Source organism: Exophiala xenobiotica (assembly GCF_000835505.1).
Source record: "Exophiala xenobiotica strain CBS 118157 unplaced genomic scaffold supercont1.3, whole genome shotgun sequence".
Classification (NCBI taxonomy): domain Eukaryota; kingdom Fungi; phylum Ascomycota; class Eurotiomycetes; order Chaetothyriales; family Herpotrichiellaceae; genus Exophiala; species Exophiala xenobiotica.
Window position 1 is genome coordinate 951,452 of NW_013562492.1, and position 20,115 is coordinate 971,566.

Below are 20,115 nucleotides of genomic sequence, written 5' to 3' on the forward strand. Positions count from 1 at the left end.
CCGGAGAAGTCACGTGAAAAGTCACGTGAGCAGTCCGACAACGGCCAAGCCCTCCATTCCCAGAGTTTAGCCGACTTGGCGACTCTTGGGTGAATCTGCACAGAATTTCGGAATCGAATGCCTCCAAGGACCTCCCCCTCTCCTCCACGCTCCTCCCTCGTCTCTGACCACTAAGTACAAACCTCGGTATTGCGGATGTTGTAGCATTGAGCGAGGCTTACTTAGCAACGTCCCAAGGACCGCATGTTTCGCCCATACAGCGCGATCATGGCCAATTCACCCGAGGGGTGCCAATTCTGGACAACTCGTATGGACTAACCGCTTTTGATGGAGCTCCCAACCAATAGTGTGTCCCATGTTTCCTATGCGCGAGAGGCAGCACTTTGCTTGCTTACCACAAGAAGGTCAGGTCAACGGTTGAAACGCTGCTGCATACAAAATTCTCCATGGCGATGTGCGTTCAAGCCCACGAGCCACAAGCCACTGACGTGGAGCAGACCTTTCGCTCGACGTGTAAGATGCATAGCGACTCGAATACCAGTTGCCTCACCCCTGATAGTCTAGCACCGGTCCTAGCCACAGCTAGCTGCGAGATCTCCATGTCTGCAGAGGAGTCAGTACCTGATTAACTGTTTTCGGCCAGCGGAGCGAAACTTCTATTTTCTGAGTTCATCAGGCCGCCAAATTGAAGTCCGTTTCTTCAGCACATATAAAGCAAATTTATCTGCCCAAAGCTTCATGGAGTCCATCACCAACACTCTTTCCTTCCTCAAATACATTCAAAATGAGAGCTCTCAGCCTAGGATTGGGCGTTACTGCCCTCGTGTCCATCGCTTACGCACAATTCCCTCCGACGCCGTCTGGGGTGACTATCACCACTTCCAAAGCCAATGAGGCCGTCAAGATTTCCTGGAAGAAAGTGAGCAAACAGTCGAATCCGTCTTACACTATCTGATGGCTCTTAGACACAAATATGTGAAACGACGTCTGGAGTCAAGACGTATAGTGGCTACGTCCATCTTCCTGGAAGTCTGCTGGCCGACGTAGGAGGTTACGATATCAATACCTATTTCATCTACTTCGAAGCTCGCAATAATCCAGAATCAGCTCCTCTTGGCATCTACTTAGCAGGGGGCCCTGGTGAAGCCTCCACCTATGCAGCGTTCGCAAGCGAGAGCGGGCCGTGCTATGTCAATGTCAATGGTACTGACACCGTGCTCAATCCATGGTCATTCAACAACAATGTCAATATGCTCTACATCGATCAACCAACTCAAACCGGCTTTTCATATAGCTCGCTCATCAACGGAACCTATGATCTGGAATCTTTGAACATCACTCCAGAGAAATTCACTGCCAGTTCCTCCCCAATTGTGAACGGTACCTTTGGATATGGAACATTTGCAGACCAAGACGTGTCGACCACTGCGAATACGACTGTTGCGGCAGCAAAAGCTCTGTGGCATTTCTCAGAACACTGGTTCTCCTCTTTCCCCGGGTATAGCACGTCTTCGAACAAGATCAGTGTGTGGGGGAACTCTTATGGCGGCTTCTGGGTACCCGAAACCGCGGTCCAAATCAGTAAGCACCTCAAGAACCTCACAGATTCTCATCCTTTAAAAGCGAAGAATCTCAAAGTCGATGCCATCGGAATAACAAATGGATGTGTCGACTTTGAGTACTCCATGGAGGGTTACCTTGACTTTGCCAACAATAACACTTACGGTGTCAAATTCCTTCCTCAGGATTTGTACGAAGATGCTCATAACAATGTCACCAAGCCTGGTGGCTGCCTCGACCTGATAAGACAATGCCGTCAGGCAAGCAAAGTTGGCGACCCTGGGTTCTCCGGCAACAATGCAACTGTCAATGAGCTATGCGAGGATAGCTTTGTCTATTGCGAAAGCATCATCGGTCTGCTCAACGTGTTGCACAATGTATGAGACGGCATTCCACTAAGACCTCTCAATGAAGCTGACATAGTTGCAGGTGTCCGCCTTTGATGTTGCGATAGAAACTCCAGACACATGTCCATATTACGTCCCGGTAGCGCAGTACCTCAACACAGCAGATATCCAATCTGCCATGGGAGTTCCCTTGAATTGGACATGGGATTCCAATGTGGTTACAGCGCTCTTCGGCTTTGTCACAGACGGTCCTATCAGGTCGACGGGTGACATCGTCCGGCAAGCCGGGATGCCGAACATTGAATACCTACTCGACGAAGGTGTCAAGGTCGCCATGTTATTTGGAGACCGAGACTATCGATGCCCTTGGACTGGTGGCGAAGCTACGGCCAAAGGTGCGTCATGGAAGAATCAGAAGGGATTCCTTGCTGCAGGCTACCAAGAACTCCAAGGTCTCGGTAAAGGCGCCAAAGGTGGCGTTGTGAAACAATACGGTCAATTGTCATTTACCAGGGTGTTCGACTCAGGGCATTCGCTGTCTGCATACGCGCCGGAAGCGGTGTTCAGGATCTTCAACCGCACTACGTTCGGGAAGGACGTCGCTACTGGTCAAAAGGTTACTGGAGCCGATTACCATACCACGGGGCCGACGGACAGCTGGGGTTGGAGGAACAAGATGCCTCCTCTCATCCAAGATAGCTGTATGGTTGAAGGAAAGTTTCTGCCAGCCAACCCATGGGCTGCTCTAGCAGCGGAATAATCACATTTGATTCGGCGAAGGGATCCAGAGGAGATCTGGAAGGGGGGCTGCGGCATATGTCAGTACCAATCGATTTGGAACACGAGTCTTGTTGACGGTATCAGAGTAATGACGTCCTTTGGACATCTTTATCTGCTTTAATTACCAAATCCCTTCTTCGAAACAGTATGATCCAACTTCCTTCACCTAGCAGTCAGAACAGCTATCAACTGCCCCTAGCTGCTCCAGCCTCGCACGTGACCCAGCCTCATAGCAGCATGGTTGAAACGCCGTCTCAGGGCTATGACACAGGAAGCTCGCAACTGCTCATGAGACTCCGATATCCAGCGCGGACACTACACCTTACTTTGGCACCCGTTTGGGACCAGTAGTCTTGTCGCATTACACAATTATCCTCAATTTTGGCAAGCCGAAAGTATCGAGCACCACTTGATTGCGTTGGAACGCATCTCGGTTCAGGTTGTAATATGGCCATTGGATCTCAAAGGAGTCCTCGAGCAGCCGCCAACCGGATACGCATACCCCTGCGTCGAGGAGGAACTGGACATTTCCGGCTCTGAGACGTTGTATAGCATTCCGCAGTGCTCTTTGAGCAACTGACGGTATTGGGTTATCCGGCTCGCCCAACGGTTCAAAAATGAGGTCCCTGTCTTTACTAGTACAGATGAGCTCGGCCATCATTTCTTCTGCATTTTCTGCCTTTGCGAGATACTCGAAGAAGCGTGCCGATCGAGATTCCTCACACCGCTGGTACAGTTCTCGAAAGCAGTCTATCTGATTGAATGACATAGCCTGTTCCGTCGCCATCCACACCGACTGTCGACGCTGAAATTCGAGAACCCCATGATCGAACAAGAAGCGCAAACTGTCAATATTCCCGCAGCGGATAGCGAAATGGATGTATGTTGGTATGCGACCGCTGGCGTCGTCAATGCGATGACTGAAGAGCGATTCCGTTTTCGAGAACTCTTCCAAGAGCGTTACGTCACCCACTGCACATGACTGCATGATAAGCCAAGTACGTGATTTTGCAGAAAGGGGGCTGAAATGCCGTGACAACTATCTGATCGTCTCTGAGCCGTTGTTAGACTGAGTGAGCAGTGTCCAATAATGACTCAAGGCATCAGTCAGCAGGTCGGGCAAGTTGTGCGGCGTATACTCGAGTAGAGCTTTCAGGACTTGGTTGTTGTTGGAGAATATGGCTCTTCGTAGAGGTGAATGGTCATCTGACATTAGATTTGGATGTTGCTCAAGCAAACGGCTTATTATGCCGGTTCTCGCATGCTTTATCGCCACTTTCAATAGGTTGACAGGCTGTTTTGCGATGAACAGATCCGGAGTGCTTACCCGGGAGGAAATTTCGACTGGTAGTGTCATTCTGCTACTGTACGTCTCAAACAGTTGAATGTCTCCCAGCACGCATGCACTGAGAGCCACCCAGAACGCAGGAGGGTGGATCTGGAACCCATCTGAACGACAAGGACTCTCTCCTCTACCATCGACCAGTATTGACGCAAATTGTGGTCCCAGTCAGAAAGAATCGCGCTGGGGGCATCATTAAAGCTCGGATTGTCGCTACAGGTCGAGAAGAATCGGACTCGCTCTAAATCGAGCTGTTTGAGGCTCTCCACTCCTCGCAATATCGTGATTGTGGCTTGCCACTGCCGTAGGAGCTGATGAGCGTGCGCGGGGTTGCCATCCAAGTGTCGGATTGCAAGCAAGCTTTGGAAGGTGAAGCGCGCCGCGTAGAATTCTTTCAGTTGGGAAGCCATTCTACTTTGGCAGAACCCGTTGTAGCATGGATTGACGCAATCGAGTGAGTGGTCTCTGGTTCTGGCCACAAGTCTTTTCCGCAAGTAGTATACATCCAGCACGGCTTCATTGAATTGGTCTGCATCAGAGAAGTCAGGTTAAGAAGAGTTGAGCAAAGATTCCTGTCGTACTTACGATTGACTAATCTTAGCGATATTTGCCAGCCTTTTGATCGTGTTGAATCGATGATCATGGAAATCGTTTCATGCAAGATATGATCGGGAAGTTCGCGAGTTGTACTCATTTTCGCAGACGACAGGAGGTGTGAAGATTGTCAGTCCAAAGAGTCAAGGAGAAGAGGCAAAGGGATATCATTGCCATTGCGTGTGGGGTTGGGTACAGTTCGTGTTTCAGTACACGCCCACTGCGAGTGTTTGCCGCCGCAATATCATCCATCGCCATGACCGTACACCCCGTCGTATCCTATGTTTAGCTGCATTTTTCGCATGTAGAATGTTGTGTTAACGTTGGATTTCCAAGAAGCAAGACCGACAGAGCGAGAGAGGTTACGGCATTCGCCTTATGCTGTAACGTAAAACGTAACCGAACTTCTGCTGCAACGTAGGTAGTTCTGCCGAGGTGTCACATGACCGTGAGGTCAGAATCACTTCTTGGCACTCGCGACATTGCCGTGGTTGCTGGACTGTCCCTTTCATACCACTCAGTCCCGCCGTACACCACCGTATCATGGATCAAATACCCTCTGGCAGTATCAGGGTGTCCAGCAAAAGCAGCATCCCTCTCGCCAACCCTGGCCAGCCGCAGCAAGGGTGTCCTACTAAATCGAAAGTGACATAAAATGGATTGGCAGATGCAGCAACACCATGCTCACCGGCAAGACGGAACGAAGAAATCCTGGCTTGTAGCCAATCATCCAGCAACCCGGTGACAAGGGAATCGTGGGGAGTAACTAGCGGCTCCGGCTGGTGAGACCCGACTACTCCGGACCGAGCGTCGACATGCAGGACATGCCAGGCCAGTCCATCCGCATCTTGATCTTCCTCGACATGCCACGACCTGCTTCCTTTCTTTCTCGACACCTCAGACCGACCCAGCTGATGGCGCAGTCTCTTCGAAGGGTGTCTGCTGTCATCTGTGATAGTTGGAAAAGATTCCTTTCTTGCAGTCACACGATAGCGACTTCCTCGTGGTTGAATGTCCTGCTCGTGATTGTACCTCTGGCCATTACAAGCTACTTCGTCCATGCAAACCCCGTAATAGTCTTCAGCTCAAATGTCATTGCTGTCATCCCTTTGTCCTCCTTGCTCACATATGCCACCGAAAACATCTCGAGAGAGTCTGGGGATGCCGATTGGGGCCTTGGTGAACGTGACGTTTGGAAATCTGGTTGAAATTGTTCTTTTGTGAGTGACTCGGTTGCCTTCATGGGCGCATGAACTGACTTCGCACAGTATGTAAGACTAGACGGATACATCTGGCTTCTCCAGGCTCATAGACTTCTACAGAGCTGCTCTCTATCACAATCAATTCGAAGTGGTGCAGGCTTCCATTCTGGGCTCGATCCTGGTCAACCTCTTGCTCATACTCGGAATGGCAATTTTGGCAGGCAGTCTTCACAATCATGAACAAGACCATGACAAAGAAGAAGCACAAGGCCTTGCCTGCCTCCTTAGCGTGTCAGTATTCAGTCTTTTAATACCTGTGAGTGAGACACTCACGAAGCACTGACGAAGTCTAATGTCTCTCAGAATGCTTTCTACCACACGTTCGACGATGACAAAACTGCGAAAGTGGCTGTGCTGATACTGAGTCGTGTATCCTCATTTACTTTATTAGTCATCTACCTCCTCTATATCTTCTTCCAGGTCAGAAAACCATCTTCGACAACTGCCTTGAATGACCCGCCTCCTTTTTTGCCAGCCAGGACGTCTCATGATAGCCGGGGTAGAGAATCCTCGACACCTTGCATCCTTCCTCGATCCATACGCTTTGAGGATGAAGAAATGGTAGACTATCATCTGTCGACTGGCGATCTGCGAAGAGACAGCGTGGAGCTAGCACCGATCGCAGGTCCTAATGAAGCCAATACTTCCTTTGATGAGGACGAAAGCCGGTGGCACACTCGGAATCGACCCGATGAAGAATCTCAAGCGCTTCTGAGCCAAGCACGAAACACGCATGGTGACAAAAAGACATTATCAGCACAGTCCATCTATCATCAACACCAACGTTACCGATCACAGTCGAGAGATTCTCATCGCAGCCACAGTCAAACATCTGATCATCAACGACACTCTACCTCGAACCTGCCTCGATTTCTCCTCGGCAATAACCCCTCGACCAACGATCTCCCGGGCAGTGTTGAAGCATTACCCGAGATGAGTCCCGTTATTGGCCGCAAGACATCAATCTTACTCCTTATTGTGTCGTCACTTCTTGTGGCAATTTGTGCAGAACTGCTGGTGAATACTCTTGATGAAATGATCTCCTCAGGACCGTTTTCTCAAGCATTCATCGGCCTGATAATCCTCCCTATAGCCGGCAACTGTGCTGAACTGCTGACCGCCATCATTGTCGCCGCAAGGGGCAATTTCGATCTAGCGATTGGTGTATCTGTCGGTTCATCGGTCCAGATATCCCTGTTCGTGACGCCACTTGTCATACTGTGCGGTTGGGCCATGCAAAAGGACATGACGATGTACTTTGGGCTTTTCGAGATTGTGGCGTTGTTTGCCACTACATTCTTGGTGAATTGTTTGATCCTCAACTCAAGAACCAATGCTTTGGAGGGAAGCATATTGTGTGCATGCTATTTCATTATAGCAGTCGGGGCATTTCTCGTTCCCACGCCTCAGAACTAAGTCGAGACCGCGACACTCACCTGGAGACTAATGTCAGACAATTGGCACCGGTCTCGCCGATTCGAGCGTGACTTTGGAATATCTGGAGACCACAGATGCTATTATGCAAGAATGCCGACTCTCGCTGTGCTGTCCAACAAAAATACGCTTCCGTTGCGCTGGACTGTCCGCAACACTCTTTATGCTGCAGAGGGCAGTCAGCAGGAGTTAGAGCTGGCCTGCATCCCGAGCCCAGAAGTATATGTCCGGCTGCGAATCCAAATATGGCTCTTCTGAGCAGGTTCTGCTTTGCTTTGCACTCCCCACATGACGTTGTCGTGCTTCGATAGCAGGACGCGCCTTAACTACATCAGAGGTAGCGGCCGCGCGATGTAACACTTGCGACTGCTTCCTATTGTGGTCTAGCACCATCTCCTTATCAGACCTCAGAGGAGGTCCCTTTGACTGATAACGATCAGACACAAGCTCAAGGAAGCTCACGGAAGCTTTGCTGGGCTTACCCGGCACAGTGGGCCTTTGATATGACTCGCAAGGCACTCGGCCACACCGTTGTGCTTGCTGACATAGGTCAAAGTAAAGTTCTGCACCTCTTTATCACCATACCCACAACAAATCGAGCCTAAATCTGCTCTGCCTTTAGCCTGTCACTCCACGCTGGACTGCCTGACAGCATTTCAAGATGTTCTTGATGCAAAGGCGCACGCCTGCAACCATGACTGTCTGGGTGTGCCGCGGTCAGGAGAGTCCGCTATCTTTCATGCTGAGTGAATGGGGCGACCCTCTATGTCAGGACCTTCGTGATTAACCTTGTGGATGCCTGATGATCAGGAATCCCTACCTGATCAATGAATCAGGCAAGCGTCCTATCGGGTACAAAGAACCTCCAGAGATCACACTAATCTCTAGACAGCGCTGCTTCTATCGGCAAAGTCGGGGTGGAGAACACCTTGATCCTACCGATAGCTATCGACTGATCGGCAAGTGCAACAAATGCTACCCCATATCACTGGACCGACCCTGGCTCAGAGGACTTTCACTGCGGGTGTTCGCTAGAGTCCATAAGTAGCACGGAGCTGCACCAGCTCACCTTTACTTCAACGTTATCTCTTTCTCGCAAACTCCATCGCATGCGCTGACGATATGACGCTTCAACATCTGGATAGAGTTCTGCTACTTTGCAGCCTTCTCCTTGGTATTGTGTCAGCACGTCGTGATGTCGCTCACCGGAGAGGCTTCACGCCGCAGGCAATGGAAGAAATGCGAGCTCGCTCTCTGCTAGGCCGTGAGACTGCGGCGGCATCGGAGCGACTGTACTACACCAACAAGACCAAGAGTAAGCTCATGAATATGCCACGTCCTCGAATTACCCGCCAATGGAGTTCGAAACGCTGACTATGTTCAACTGCAGAATACTTCGTGGAATCATTGCCTGAGGTCCCACAAAGCTTTATGACTGAAATGTATAGCGGGGTCATTCCCCTGAACATGTCCGATGACAGTCGTGGTATGTTCTTTGTTTACCAGCCTCGCGTTGGCCCGCCGGTCAAGGAGGTCACCATTTGGTTCAACGGAGGGCCCGGATGCAGCTCGCTTGAAGCCTTTCTGCAGGAAAATGGCCGCATTCAATGGGCTTGGGGACAGTATTCCCCGACCATCAACCCATATTCCTGGGTCAACTTGACAAACATGCTCTGGGTCGAGTATCCCATTGGTGTGGGGTTCTCACCTGGCGATGCAACCGCCACGGACGAAGAAGGACCCGCACTTGAATTTGTGGAGTTCTTCAGAAACTTCCAAGTATTACTGACCTTCTGAAGGTTGAATCAGGCTCACAGATGTCTCTAGACAATCTTTAACATCAGCAACTACTCGATCTATGTGACCGGCGAATCGTACGCGGGGCGCTACGTACCCTATGTAGCAAACGCCATGCTCGACCAGAACGACACCACACATTTCAATGTCTCTGGTAAGTCTCTCCGATATTGGCCTGCATCCCAAGACAATCTGACAAATTCGCCATAGGCGCACTTGTGTATGATCCTTGTATCGGCTCCTGGCCCACAGCCAATGCGTTATCCGTATACCCTTGGATCCAGCAGAACAACAACATCATGGGCTTCAATCAGTCGTATGTCTCGAAGCTGGCAGACATGGACCAAAAATGTGGTTATTCCCAGTACCGCAAGAATTTCATGCACTTCCCGCCCAACGGTACTCAACCACCAACGTACTTGAACACTACCGCGGATCCAGGCTGTGATCTCTGGGATAGCGTGTACGATACCGCATACTCTGTCAATCCTTGCTTCAACGTTTACGAGCCGAACCTGCAGTGTCCGCTCCTGTCTGATCCCCTCGGTTTCCCTTCGGATCTAATCTACTCATATCCTGGACTGCCGCCTTATTTCAATCGCACAGACGTCAAGAAGGCGATGCACGCTCCATTGACGACTGACTGGGAACTATGCACGGGGCCGGTGTTCGTCGCTGAAGATAATGGTCCAGAAGACGAGAATGATCTGAGTGCAGACCCAATCCAGATGGTGCTGCCTCGCGTTATTGAGGCAACGAATCGTGTTCTCGTGTATGTTCCCTATGTGCATCGCTTAAAAAAAATCAGATCTGAGCTAACACCTACCGTTAGGTCTAATGGCGACCTTGACCTTGAAATCTTGACCAACGGTACACTTCTTGCGATCCAGAATATGACATGGAATGGCAAGCTGGGTTTCCAGTCCGCGCCTTCTAAGCCGATCTCGATCAGGATACCAGATGTCCAGTACCAAGAGGTATTCGTGTCAAGCGGGTTCGGTGGCCTGGATGGACCGACTCAAGGCATCATGGGCATTCAGCACTACGAGCGAGGACTCATGTGGGCGGAGACGTATCTGAGTGGACACATGCAGCCACAATTCCAGCCCCGGAGCTCGTATCGGCATTTGCAGTGGCTACTGGGCAGGATCGATGCGCTCTAAGCTGGGATGTAGCAGCAGGAATGGTCACGAAAAGCATGAACACGAAATACTCTTTTCCTGATAAAGCCAGTACATACTTAGCACACAATCGCATCAAGAGTGTACAGGAAACCATCCGAGTCTCCTGCTCCGTTCCTCGATGATCCCGAGTCCATCGCCTATATCTACTCCATTGTCCCCAAGTCCTCTGCAACAGTGAACTTGGCAGCGGTCCTCTCCCTTACCATGTCCACACTCACACCGTCCGCCGTCTCGGTGAGCACCAGCCCCTTCCCACCGGTTCTATCGACCTGAAACACTCCCAACTCCGTAATGATGGTGCTCACTACTCCCTTCCCCGTGAGTGGCAAGTCACAGCTATCTACGATCTTACTGCGTCCGTCCTTATCGCTGTGATACGTACACACGACAATCTTCGTCCTGTCCGGGTTGCTCACCAGGTCCATTGCGCCACCCATCCCATTGAACGCCTTCCCCGGGACGATATAGTTCGCCAAGTCACCCGTCGCACTGACCTGGAGCGCCCCCAGGAGTGAGACGTCAATATGTCCGCCGCGAATCATGCCGAAGCTCTCCGCCGAATCGAACGTCGATGCGCCCGGCACAAGCGTCACAGCTTCCTTGCCCGCGTTGATCGTATCTGGGTCGGCCTCCTCTTTTGTGCTCGGGTACGGACCCATCCCGATGATCCCATTCTCAGACTGCAGCCACACCTTTGTGCGAGGCGGCAAGAAACTCGGCGCGAGCGTGGGGATGCCGACGCCCAGATTCACGTACATGCCGTCCTTCAACTCCTTCGCCGCCCGTCTAGCGATCCTATCCCTCTTGACGGCTTCCTCAGACTTCTTCTTCTCTGCAGGTACGTTCTCCGAGTCAGACGCAGACGCAAGCACGAGTTTCTCGATATGCTTCTCACTCGTCGCGGGACAGATACGGTCGATATATATGCCCGGCAGATCGATGTGGTCTGGGTCCAGCGCGCCGACGGGCACGATGTTTTCGGCCTCGACCACGGCCATCTTGGCCGCCTTGGGCATGAGCACTCCGTACGTCTTGGTGGTGCTGCGGAAGATGCAGTTCCCGGCCTCGTCGACCTTCCAGGCCCGCACGATGGCCAGGTCGCCCCGCAGCGCCGTCTCCATCATGTAGCTGCGCCCGTCGTCGAAGATTCGGGTCTCCCTGGGCCGGCCGGGCTCGACGACCGCGTGTTTCCCCGTCGCAGGGTCCTTGGGCCCCAGCCGGATCGGGATCCCGCCGGTCTCGATCAGCGTGCGTGACCCCGTGCCCGTGAAGAACGCCGGGATCCCCGCGCCCGCGGCGCGTAGCCGTTCGGCGATCGTGCCTTGCGGGCAGAGTTCGATGGCCACGCGGCCGTCGTGGTACTGCTGGCCGAGCGACTTGTTGTTGCCGATGAACGAGACGACCATGCGCGAAATCTGGCCTGTCGATGTGAGTTTCGCGAGCCCGTATTCGCCAGCGCCTGCGTTGTTCGAGACCACGGTGAGATTGCGGGTTCCCTTTTTGCGGATCGCGTCGATGAGTGTTTCTAGCAGACGTCCACAGCGCATGTCAGTCGTGTCCCCTGGCTCTCGCGCTACGCCTTGGAAAGCAGAAAGGCATACAAACAGGGAGCAGAGAACAAAGAATCAGAACTGCAGAGAAGCATACGAGCAAACCAGTAGAGAAGAGTCTGGCAGTGTCTGATGGGGTGTAGGATGAACGTACCTGCAACTCCACTTAGCCCGAAGCCAGCGCTGAGAACGGTCGTGCCATCCTTGAGATCTGAAATGGCGTCGTCGGCACTTTGGTATACTTTGGAAGAAGCGTGTCTTGGAATTGGCGGTTGTCGCTCTTCAGCCAAGGGAAGCCGTCGCTCTCTTAAGCACTGCCTGGCACTGAATGTCCGTCTTGCCTCGTTCAACAGCGGCCAAGTCAGCAGCTCGACAGCCTTCCACCGGGCGGTCGTCGAGGTTGCGTTGCAACTGTGCCGCTCCAGCAGGAATGACATGGCTATAGTACTCCGTACGTTCTTCAAGCGTGCCCCATCCACAAGAATACAGAATCACAGTGTTGTTTCATACTGTGCTTGACAAAGACTACAGTACCTCGGGTACATTACATAGATGGCTATTGGTGGGGTCCCCGGCCATTCTCCGCGATTGCTCGGTGTTTTAATGACCCGAGTACTGGTCTACGGAGAAGGTTGCACCTACGGGAGGGTATGATGGAACGAATTGAGACGGGTCGCGACACGTGTAGCACCAGGTCAGGAAGACGTGTGCATCTAGACTGACAAGCTCATTCTCACCTCTATAGTCGTTCGGCACCTCACTATTGCGCTGAGGGACCGACGTTAATGACCATATTCAACGTGCTTCCCATCATCTCTGTCCCCTTACCCAAACAGCCTTGCTCATCTCCATACCTCCTATTATCGGGCCAGCAGAGACTAGTAAAGGATCATCTATAATACCTCCAATGCGGATGTCTCTCCATCATGCCGTCCTCATCAAAATTGATGACTCGATCAGTCGGCGGCTTCCCCGTCGCAGCATCCCTTCTCCTGTTCTCACGCACGTTGAGCACCGTGACCACCGCGGACCCAACGCCCGTGAAACACGTACACGCAAACAACGTCCAAAACCCGGTCTGGTACGACGGTCCGTCCTTCTGTGGGAACAGATAGCCAGTCGCAACGCCCATGGTGGAGCCGAACGCTTGGAACAGTCCCGTCGCAATAGCCTTCTTGATATCACCGCAACAATTGCCCGTAATATTGCCCACGGACAAAGTCACACCGGACAGAATGCCGGAGATGGTCAGGAACGTTGCGCCATAACGTACGTTGTTGTGATGCGCGGGGACGAGGACGAGCATGAGATTGCCTATCGCCGCAACGACGGAGTTGATGACCATGATGCCTGAACAGGAGCGGAAACGGTCGGACAGGTATCCGACCACAAAGACCATGACGAAAGCGACGACGTAGGGTGGAGCGGTCATCAATTGGGCTTTGACGTTGGTGAAGCCCATTGTCTTGACGATTATAGGGGTGAAGGTTGCGATTGTGTAGGTTGAGATTACTTGGGACATCTAGTGAGGTCGAAGGGTCAGTAACAGAGTCTTCAGAGGTGAGAGGCGAAGCGCCTCCGAAGGAAAGATCAGCAGGCCATTCATGGTATGATAGCTCGTCACTTGGGATGGCTTCAAGAAGAGCAATGGACCAAGACGGTATGGAGTCGGGATGAACGCTTAGGGCAACGAAGAGAAGAGAGGCCTGGTACGATAAGACAAGAAAGATCAAGGGACTTACATAGATAGCAATGTTCAACCAGAGACGCCAGTCCTGCAATTGTGTGAAGACGACGGCCCAATGGATCTTACCGTGCGTTCGATTCCCATCGCGCATCATACGCCAGTCGGCAACATCTCGTTCTCTGGGTGTGAGCCAGCGGGTGTTGTGTGGGCGGTCGGGCAGAACCCAGATACAAGCAATGCCGAAAGCGACCGTCAGAAGGCCTTCAAGGATGAAAAGGACTTGCCAATTGTGGATGCCAGGGTTGCTGATGTGCGCAATGCCGTATGCTATCCAGCCGCCAAAGGCGCCGGCAAGTGGAGTTGCGGCCAGGTAGACGCAGATGCGTTTGCCCCATTCCTGCTATCATCAACATCGGGCACATCGGGTCAGGAAGGTGGACAACGAGAAGCCTGAACTCACAGCTCGTGGATAAAGAACGGTAGTCAGGTAGGGTGCCCCAGAGATGAACGCAGCTTCGAACACACCCAGGAAGAATCTGATAGCGTACATTCCTGCCGCCCCTCCTGCGACAGCCTGCAGTGAGGCCACGGCGCCCCAGACGACCTATTCTCGATCAGCAAGGCTTCCAAATAGTCGCAAAGTAGAGAGTGGGCACCATTGCGCCAGCGAGATAGAGACTTGGCCTAATATATCGCATGCCGATATTGGTGAACAGGTCGGCAACGCATGTACCGACGAAGAACATGCTCACAGCGAGGCTGAATTGCGGGCCAGACAGGTTTATATCTGTCTTGATATCCATCAACGCGGCATTTCCCAGGGCACCACGATCCAGCCATGTAAACATGTAGAGCACCAGAAGAAAGGGAGGAAGGCGAAGATCGATCTTCCGTCTCACGCGCGCTTCCTCTTCAGGGGTGACAGGAGGATCGAGCGCATTCATGCGTGCCACCAGATTCTCATGCTCGGGCAACTTCTCGACATGGATGCCCTTAGTATCCAACTCTATCTCCTTCGACATAGTGATGGGTTCTGGGAGAGTGGTAATGCCTGCCATGGCGTTGAGGCGTCGTCCTGCCTTAGGTGCGGGCGACCTAGGCTTAGATAGAGGGCGAAAATGAAGCGAGTAAGGACTCAATCGATGTGAAGGAGAAGAGGCAGTTTGGAAGAGTGATCTGCAGCAAGCGAGGTATCGTGGGCATCGAACCCTATTTGAACCAACGAAGCACGCGCCTTGGGGGTCATGTCACGGCACCAGTCGACATTCGATTCGGACAACCGAGGAAAATAGGGGACGGCGAGGGGTATACTGTACGATGCTAATAACCCCCAAAGCCCCGTGGGGAAGTGATACTTACTTGTAGATAGCAATGCTATTGCCGTTTTGACGCGATTTGACGCGAGGAATGCAGGAGCGGGTATTGCACCGCCAACAGGACTCATCGCTTGCCCTCCGTTAGAGCAATCACTGATGGTACTCCGCACGCCGAGAACGTGGCCAAGGATGATCTTTCAGGGCAGAAGACGGGTAAGGTCAAGGATCATTCCATCTGGCCAGTACCAGTTTGACCACATGTTGCGCCGATGCTGGAAAAGTGCCAATAATGGACAAGCCATTGAAGCGCTCTTGAAGCTAGCCATTGCAGCGGCAGTCGGCTAAAAGGCATGGCCCATGCCGACAGATTTAACAGTGCGGAGAGAGGTCCACGAGGTCCAATAGCTGTACGACACTTCGACTGATCGGATGCCGCCAAGTCATAGACGGCTCTGATAGTACTGCTTCCTTGGTTTTGAAACGGCCTATTCTGTAGATCTGTGACGGATTGATGCACTCGGCGTTGGAACTAAGGCTGTCGTGGGCTGTCTTTTGGGACGTCGATCAGCATTAGTGGTCTCCCTCTGACCGTCTCTCCCGCATTTCCCATGTTTCGTTCGCATGCAAGCTGTTGGAGAAGCGGAAGGGTCCAATAGAGATCAGATACGCTGGGAAGTGCGTCTCCAATTGCGCAGGCATCGTTAACCGGTGTTTTCTTATCACTACCTCTGAGCGGGTGAGAACAGCAGGTGGAGGGTGAGGCTGAGTGTGGGATGGAATCAAAAGAACACGGACTCGGTACAGTTGCCTCCTATAGACTCGGCATGAGAAAGCACCGAGGACGCGTCTTGGCGGCTTCACTTCGTGTGAATGACTCCGTCTCTCTACCCTACCAGGTACTCTTCCAGGTACTCTACTGTGGCAGATGTGGACAGCAGTGAATGACCACCAACCCATTCGCTCCTTCAGGGAAGCTGCTATACCTATCCCAACGACGTTCCTTACTACTCCCTTCACATCTGCTTGCTTCCATGGGTCTGATCAGCCGACAGTGTCTCCGCAATTCGCCACCACCACGAGATGAGGTGAACCGGCGGCTAAGGGTACATGTACCCGATGAAGTGCAGTATCGCAACCTGCTATCCGGCGACAAAAGGCCACCGATCTCGTCCTTTTGCACTGGACGGACCGACTCATCATTTGATGGAGTACACTACTTCTTGCACAAGCTCCAGTCCTGACCATAGGAGTCAATGGCCTTTGAATCCACGAGAAGGTCGGGGCATTCGGAATCCCGAGGAGCACCTCAAACAAGGACAGTCCCGTGTTTACCCCATACGTCCCATCGTCCTCCGAACGGAGACGCCATTCGACACTTTTGGCCGCATCACCTCGGACGGTGTCAAAGCTATCTATGTTGTTGATGGATGACAATCACCCTCGACACAATTTCAGCTGGCTCCCACTAATCGCACATCTTCAGAACAATCCAGTGGTGCATCAACCACTCTGGAGTTATTTCGGGGCTATTGATTGAACCACTGTTTTGCTACCTCCCATTCCGAGGGCTGTATTGAAGCGGACATTTCCCTATCACTCTATCTTGATGACAACCCTCCCCTCGACTTTCGCCTCCTCAATGTCCCGCAACACCTGTTCAATATCGTCCAATGATCTCTCGACCAGCCTTGGCTTCACTTCACCACGTGCCACATATTTCAAGGCTTCTTCAGTATCCTTCAACGTGCCCGTCGACGTTCCCATGATTTTGATGCCCCTCGCTATGAAGTCTTCTGGCAGCACCGGTATAGGCGATGGCTTCGGAGGCAATCCGATGCAGACCAGTGTCCCTGCCCGGCGGAGGTACTTGACTGCATCGGCGTATGCCCTTCCGTTTGATGCACATATTAGTGCTCCAGATGCGCCGCCGTCTGTCAATTTCTGCACCTCGGCGATGCAGTCGCTCGTCTCCAGTACGTCGAGATAAGCTTCCGCGCCGATACTCAAGCAAATGCCACGCTTCTTTGCATCCAACGCAAGCGGTCGCAGTCCCATCGCTCGCGCGTACTGGATCGCAAGATGCCCGAGGCCCCCGCCCGCTCCGGCAATAGCAACCCAGGATCCTTTTCGTAACTGCGCTAGTTTCAGCGCCTTGAAGACTGTCACCCCGGCGCACAGTATCGGCGCAGCGTCAGCGTCACTGACGCCCTCGGGAATGCGAACGAGATACTCCGAGTCGGCCAAGGCGTACTGGGCAAAGCACCCCTCGACATCTTTGCCACTTATTTTTCGGTTGGGGCACAGGTTCTCGTACCCAGTCGTGCACATCTCGCATTGTTCGCATACCTTATGCAGCCATCGGATCGCCACACGGTCGCCCACGTTCCAAGTCGTAGAGTCGACCTCGGGTCCTAGGGAGGCAATCTCTCCAGTACCTTCATGTCCAGCAATGGATACGGTAGGTTGAAGATAAGGCAGGTCTCGCCTGCTCAGATGCAGGTCGGACGCGCAAACTCCTGTGTAGTTCACCCTGACAAGGACCTGGGTCGATTTTGGCACCGGCGTAGTCCGTTGCGTCGTTGAGATGATTTTTGTGCTGGCATCCTGCACCGCGGCAGCTGATGAGGTGGGCACTTGGGCAGGAACCGCTGATGGCATGGCTGAAAGATACACCTCGGCAGGTGTGGTATATCAGAGGTAGGTCAATGTGGTATTGCTGAAGCATTCTGGGGTATGTATGAGATTGAAATATCAGAAGCGATCGACCAACCTCGTGACGAGCTCCTTGTCAAGTGGACACCCTTGCATGAATGCCTGGACGGGCCCTCCTACCCCCTCCGGGGATATCTGCCATTGGAGCGCATTTTGTATTCATCAGCCACAGCGGCCTGCTCGCTTCGTTGTCCGGATGAGTGCACCCGGTGGAACAGTGTCAAAGGGGGATGCTCATTGGGCGAGGCCATGGGAAGCATACACCCGGAGCCGACAAAAGTGGATACAGCAACAAAAGACCTACCCCGTGCCTCCACAATGGGTGAGCCATTCTCCAGGAAGCTGTTCCGAGCATGGAATCGCGGAGGGATAGCAACGCTTGCGAAGCACTGAGAGCTTGTTATATAACGTTCTATCACTGCCCGCACTCTACGCACGCATGGAGCCGAGCACATTGGACGTTTACGCGCATTCACAAACATGGCCACGAAAGTCGACTCGAACCACCTGGGTAAGCCTTCCTTTCCTTGGACGCTGTCTGCGGCTCTGTACTAACCATAAGCTAGAAGATCAGGCCCCAAACAGAGAAGAGAAAGGAGCGATCACAGACAGTCAAGATGCCAGTGACTCGAGCATCAACGGTGCGCTCAAGATGCGAGATGGCATCATCTTGATGCCCCAGCCTTCCGATGACCCCAACGATCCCTTGAACTGGTAAGCAACGTCGAGCAGCGCCCTACCCTTGTCCTGCGGTGTCACCCCCGGCAGTTCTCTTCTCGTCTAACACAATATCAACCATCAAAGGTCATCCTTCCGCAAACACATGGCAATGAGCACCATCTCGTACCTCGCATTCGTCTGCTACATGGCCGTCACATCACTTGTGCCGGGAACGTTGCAGCTGGCCGAAACATTCGGAACAACAAAGGACATCGCCGTGTACCTGGGCAACACTCCCGTTGCACTCTACGCAGTCGGTCCATTCCTGTGGAGCCCTCTGAGCCATTTTGTTGGACGGCGGCCGGTCCTACTCCTTGCCAATCTGATTTCTGTCATCGGCACGATAGTGGTTGCAAGTGCACCGAGCTACGGAGCTTGCATGGTTGGGCGAGTCATTCAAGGTCTAGGCGGATCTGCATTTTGGACTCTCGGCCCAGCGAGTATTGGCGATATTGTAAGGCTCACCTCCTGCAGACATGAGACCATCACAACGCTGACATGCCCACCAGTTCTTCCGACACGAAAAGGGGAAAAAGGTCGGTACATCCACGCTAGCTATCGTCGTTTCCCCCTTCGCCGGTGGCATTATCGGCGGCGCAATCATCAACAACAAGAGCCTGGGCTGGCGATGGTCCCAGTGGATATCTCTGATCTTCATCGCCACGGGTCTCCTAATGCAAATCGTGTTCCTCCCGGAGACGATATACGTCCGTGATCAAATCCGGGCCAACCCTATCGATCGCTCGCAACCAAGCCTCTGGGCTCGATACGGCATTCGCATACCCAAACGTCACCCGGACAAGCGTCACACGTTCTCGTACCTCTTCACCCGCCCGTTCATCATGTGCACCTATCCAGCGGTGTTCTTGGCCTCCTTCTGGTTTGGGGTCACCTACATGCTGCACGTGGGCATTACGGCCGAAATCCCGCTCATTTTCGAAGCGGCGCCGTACAACTTTTCCGTGCTTGGGGTCGGGCTCACGGCCTTCTCGGGCCTGATTGGTGCGTTGATCGGTGAAGCGTACGCCGGACCGGCGATCGACCTCATTGCGAGACGACATCTACGTCAAGGCAAGGAATGGAGACCAGAGATGCGGTTCAGGGCCATCTGGCCCGCGCTGGTGTCTGCTCCGGGGGGACTGCTCATGTTTGGTGTCTCGATACAGTTCGGGTCCAGTTGGGTCACGCCGCTGGTGGGCCAGGGTATCTACATTTTCGGCGTCGAAATCGCCACGACAGTCATGTAAGTCGCTCGTTACCCGTGCTTTGGCCCTAGTACCATGTCCCTGTGTCTCACGCACTCAATCACCACTTCCGCCCGCATTCGCATTATAGCTGACTGTTGCACCTCGAAACAAACAGTCAGACGTACATTCTCGAATCATACCCGCGACAAGGCGCCGAGGCAAGTCTGGTGTTCAACCTCAGCCGAAACCTCCTGTCGTACACGACGCCATTCTTCGTCCCCCACATGTTGAGACACATCGACTTCAGCGCCACATTCGGCATCTTCGCGGCCTTGATCGTGTTTTTCTTCCCGCTGTGCATTGTGACGCTGATGTGGAGGGGAAAGAGCATCCGCGAAAGGAGCGGCGAGCCAGGCTGGAGTAGGGACTAAATTGAGTCACTGACTTGGTCACGTACATAAAAACCCTAGGTAGTCTCGCTGGGAAAGAAAAGTCTGTCGCACATCTCCCATGGTGACTGCAAGGCCATGCCGTCTCAGCACAACCGCGGTACCTAACGGCTGGACGAATGCTCCGTAGTCAGCTCCGTCAGGTATGGGTTAATGTGCCAAGACATGCAATGATACCCCTGTGGAGACATCTC

The 20,115-nt window shown here is 52.9% G+C and overlaps 8 protein-coding genes across 12 annotated transcripts; 4 read left to right on the forward strand and 4 right to left on the reverse strand.

Moving 5' to 3' along the window:
- Window positions 1-149: 149 nt before the first annotated feature.
- Window positions 150-2,826, forward strand: PV05_04555 (the record flags this gene model as incomplete). Of its 2 annotated transcripts, XM_013460966.1 has the most annotated exons (3): window positions 150-919; window positions 966-1,937; window positions 1,990-2,826. In XM_013460966.1, exons 1-3 carry the CDS (start codon window positions 785-787, stop codon window positions 2,665-2,667), a joined length of 1,785 nt encoding a protein of 594 aa, XP_013316420.1. In that variant the 5' UTR covers window positions 150-784. The 2 variants fall into 2 exon arrangements, with proteins under 2 accessions (XP_013316420.1, XP_013316421.1); XM_013460967.1 differs by having other exon boundaries at window positions 150-1,937; window positions 1,990-2,667.
- On the reverse strand, window positions 2,823-4,970 carry PV05_04556. 2 transcript variants are annotated; one of them, XM_013460969.1, is made up of 3 exons: window positions 4,615-4,970; window positions 4,015-4,558; window positions 2,823-3,962 (listed from the first exon to the last, which is right to left on the reverse strand). In XM_013460969.1, exon 3 carries the CDS (start codon window positions 3,673-3,675, stop codon window positions 3,049-3,051), a length of 627 nt encoding a protein of 208 aa, XP_013316423.1. In that variant the 5' UTR covers window positions 3,676-3,962; window positions 4,015-4,558; window positions 4,615-4,970; the 3' UTR covers window positions 2,823-3,048. The 2 variants fall into 2 exon arrangements, with proteins under 2 accessions (XP_013316423.1, XP_013316422.1); XM_013460968.1 differs by having other exon boundaries at window positions 2,823-4,558.
- Window positions 4,971-5,448: 478 nt separating this feature from the next.
- PV05_04557 (calcium/proton exchanger) lies at window positions 5,449-7,554 on the forward strand. The gene is made up of 3 exons (XM_013460970.1): window positions 5,449-5,843; window positions 5,892-6,141; window positions 6,189-7,554. The coding sequence occupies exons 2-3, from the start codon at window positions 6,031-6,033 to the stop codon at window positions 7,299-7,301; spliced, it is 1,224 nt and encodes a 407-aa protein (XP_013316424.1). The 5' UTR covers window positions 5,449-5,843; window positions 5,892-6,030; the 3' UTR covers window positions 7,302-7,554.
- A 314-nt stretch (window positions 7,555-7,868) lies between these two features.
- Window positions 7,869-10,418, forward strand: PV05_04558. Of its 3 annotated transcripts, XM_013460973.1 has the most exons (6): window positions 7,869-8,155; window positions 8,212-8,634; window positions 8,710-9,098; window positions 9,147-9,270; window positions 9,327-9,888; window positions 9,949-10,418. In XM_013460973.1, exons 2-6 carry the CDS (start codon window positions 8,442-8,444, stop codon window positions 10,277-10,279), a joined length of 1,599 nt encoding a protein of 532 aa, XP_013316427.1. In that variant the 5' UTR covers window positions 7,869-8,155; window positions 8,212-8,441; the 3' UTR covers window positions 10,280-10,418. The 3 variants fall into 3 exon arrangements, with proteins under 3 accessions (XP_013316427.1, XP_013316426.1, XP_013316425.1); XM_013460972.1 differs by having other exon boundaries at window positions 7,869-8,634; XM_013460971.1 differs by having other exon boundaries at window positions 7,869-8,634; window positions 9,327-10,418.
- A 25-nt stretch (window positions 10,419-10,443) lies between these two features.
- PV05_04559 (uncharacterized protein) lies at window positions 10,444-12,287 on the reverse strand (the record flags this gene model as incomplete). Its single annotated transcript, XM_013460974.1, has 2 exons — window positions 10,444-11,825; window positions 12,005-12,287. 2 exons carry the CDS (start codon window positions 12,285-12,287, stop codon window positions 10,444-10,446), a joined length of 1,665 nt encoding a protein of 554 aa, XP_013316428.1.
- Window positions 12,288-12,739: 452 nt separating this feature from the next.
- Window positions 12,740-14,595, reverse strand: PV05_04560 (uncharacterized protein; the record flags this gene model as incomplete). Its single annotated transcript, XM_013460975.1, has 4 exons — window positions 12,740-13,372; window positions 13,593-13,934; window positions 13,998-14,141; window positions 14,194-14,595. 4 exons carry the CDS (start codon window positions 14,593-14,595, stop codon window positions 12,740-12,742), a joined length of 1,521 nt encoding a protein of 506 aa, XP_013316429.1.
- A 1,851-nt stretch (window positions 14,596-16,446) lies between these two features.
- Window positions 16,447-17,511, reverse strand: PV05_04561 (uncharacterized protein; the record flags this gene model as incomplete). Its single annotated transcript, XM_013460976.1, has 2 exons — window positions 16,447-17,103; window positions 17,200-17,511. 2 exons carry the CDS (start codon window positions 17,509-17,511, stop codon window positions 16,447-16,449), a joined length of 969 nt encoding a protein of 322 aa, XP_013316430.1.
- Window positions 17,512-18,045: 534 nt separating this feature from the next.
- Window positions 18,046-19,903, forward strand: PV05_04562 (uncharacterized protein; the record flags this gene model as incomplete). The annotated part of the gene is made up of 5 exons (XM_013460977.1): window positions 18,046-18,076; window positions 18,132-18,279; window positions 18,370-18,739; window positions 18,795-19,528; window positions 19,648-19,903. The coding sequence occupies 5 exons, from the start codon at window positions 18,046-18,048 to the stop codon at window positions 19,901-19,903; spliced, it is 1,539 nt and encodes a 512-aa protein (XP_013316431.1).
- Window positions 19,904-20,115: the final 212 nt, after the last annotated feature.

Bases quoted from the DNA above. Each gene is read 5' to 3' on its own strand.
- PV05_04556 (XM_013460969.1), bottom strand. From the start codon at position 3,675: ATGCAGTCATGTGCAGTGGGTGACGTAACGCTCTTGGAAGAGTTCTCG.
- PV05_04557 (XM_013460970.1), top strand. From the start codon at position 6,031: ATGGCAATTTTGGCAGGCAGTCTTCACAATCATGAACAAGACCATGAC. The intron at 6,142-6,188 runs GTGAGTGAGACA...AATGTCTCTCAG, and splicing joins TATTCAGTCTTTTAATACCT to AATGCTTTCTACCACACGTT.
- PV05_04558 (XM_013460971.1), top strand. From the start codon at position 8,442: ATGACGCTTCAACATCTGGATAGAGTTCTGCTACTTTGCAGCCTTCTC. The intron at 9,099-9,146 runs GTATTACTGACC...AGATGTCTCTAG, and splicing joins AGTTCTTCAGAAACTTCCAA to ACAATCTTTAACATCAGCAA. The intron at 9,271-9,326 runs GTAAGTCTCTCC...AATTCGCCATAG, and splicing joins CACACATTTCAATGTCTCTG to GCGCACTTGTGTATGATCCT.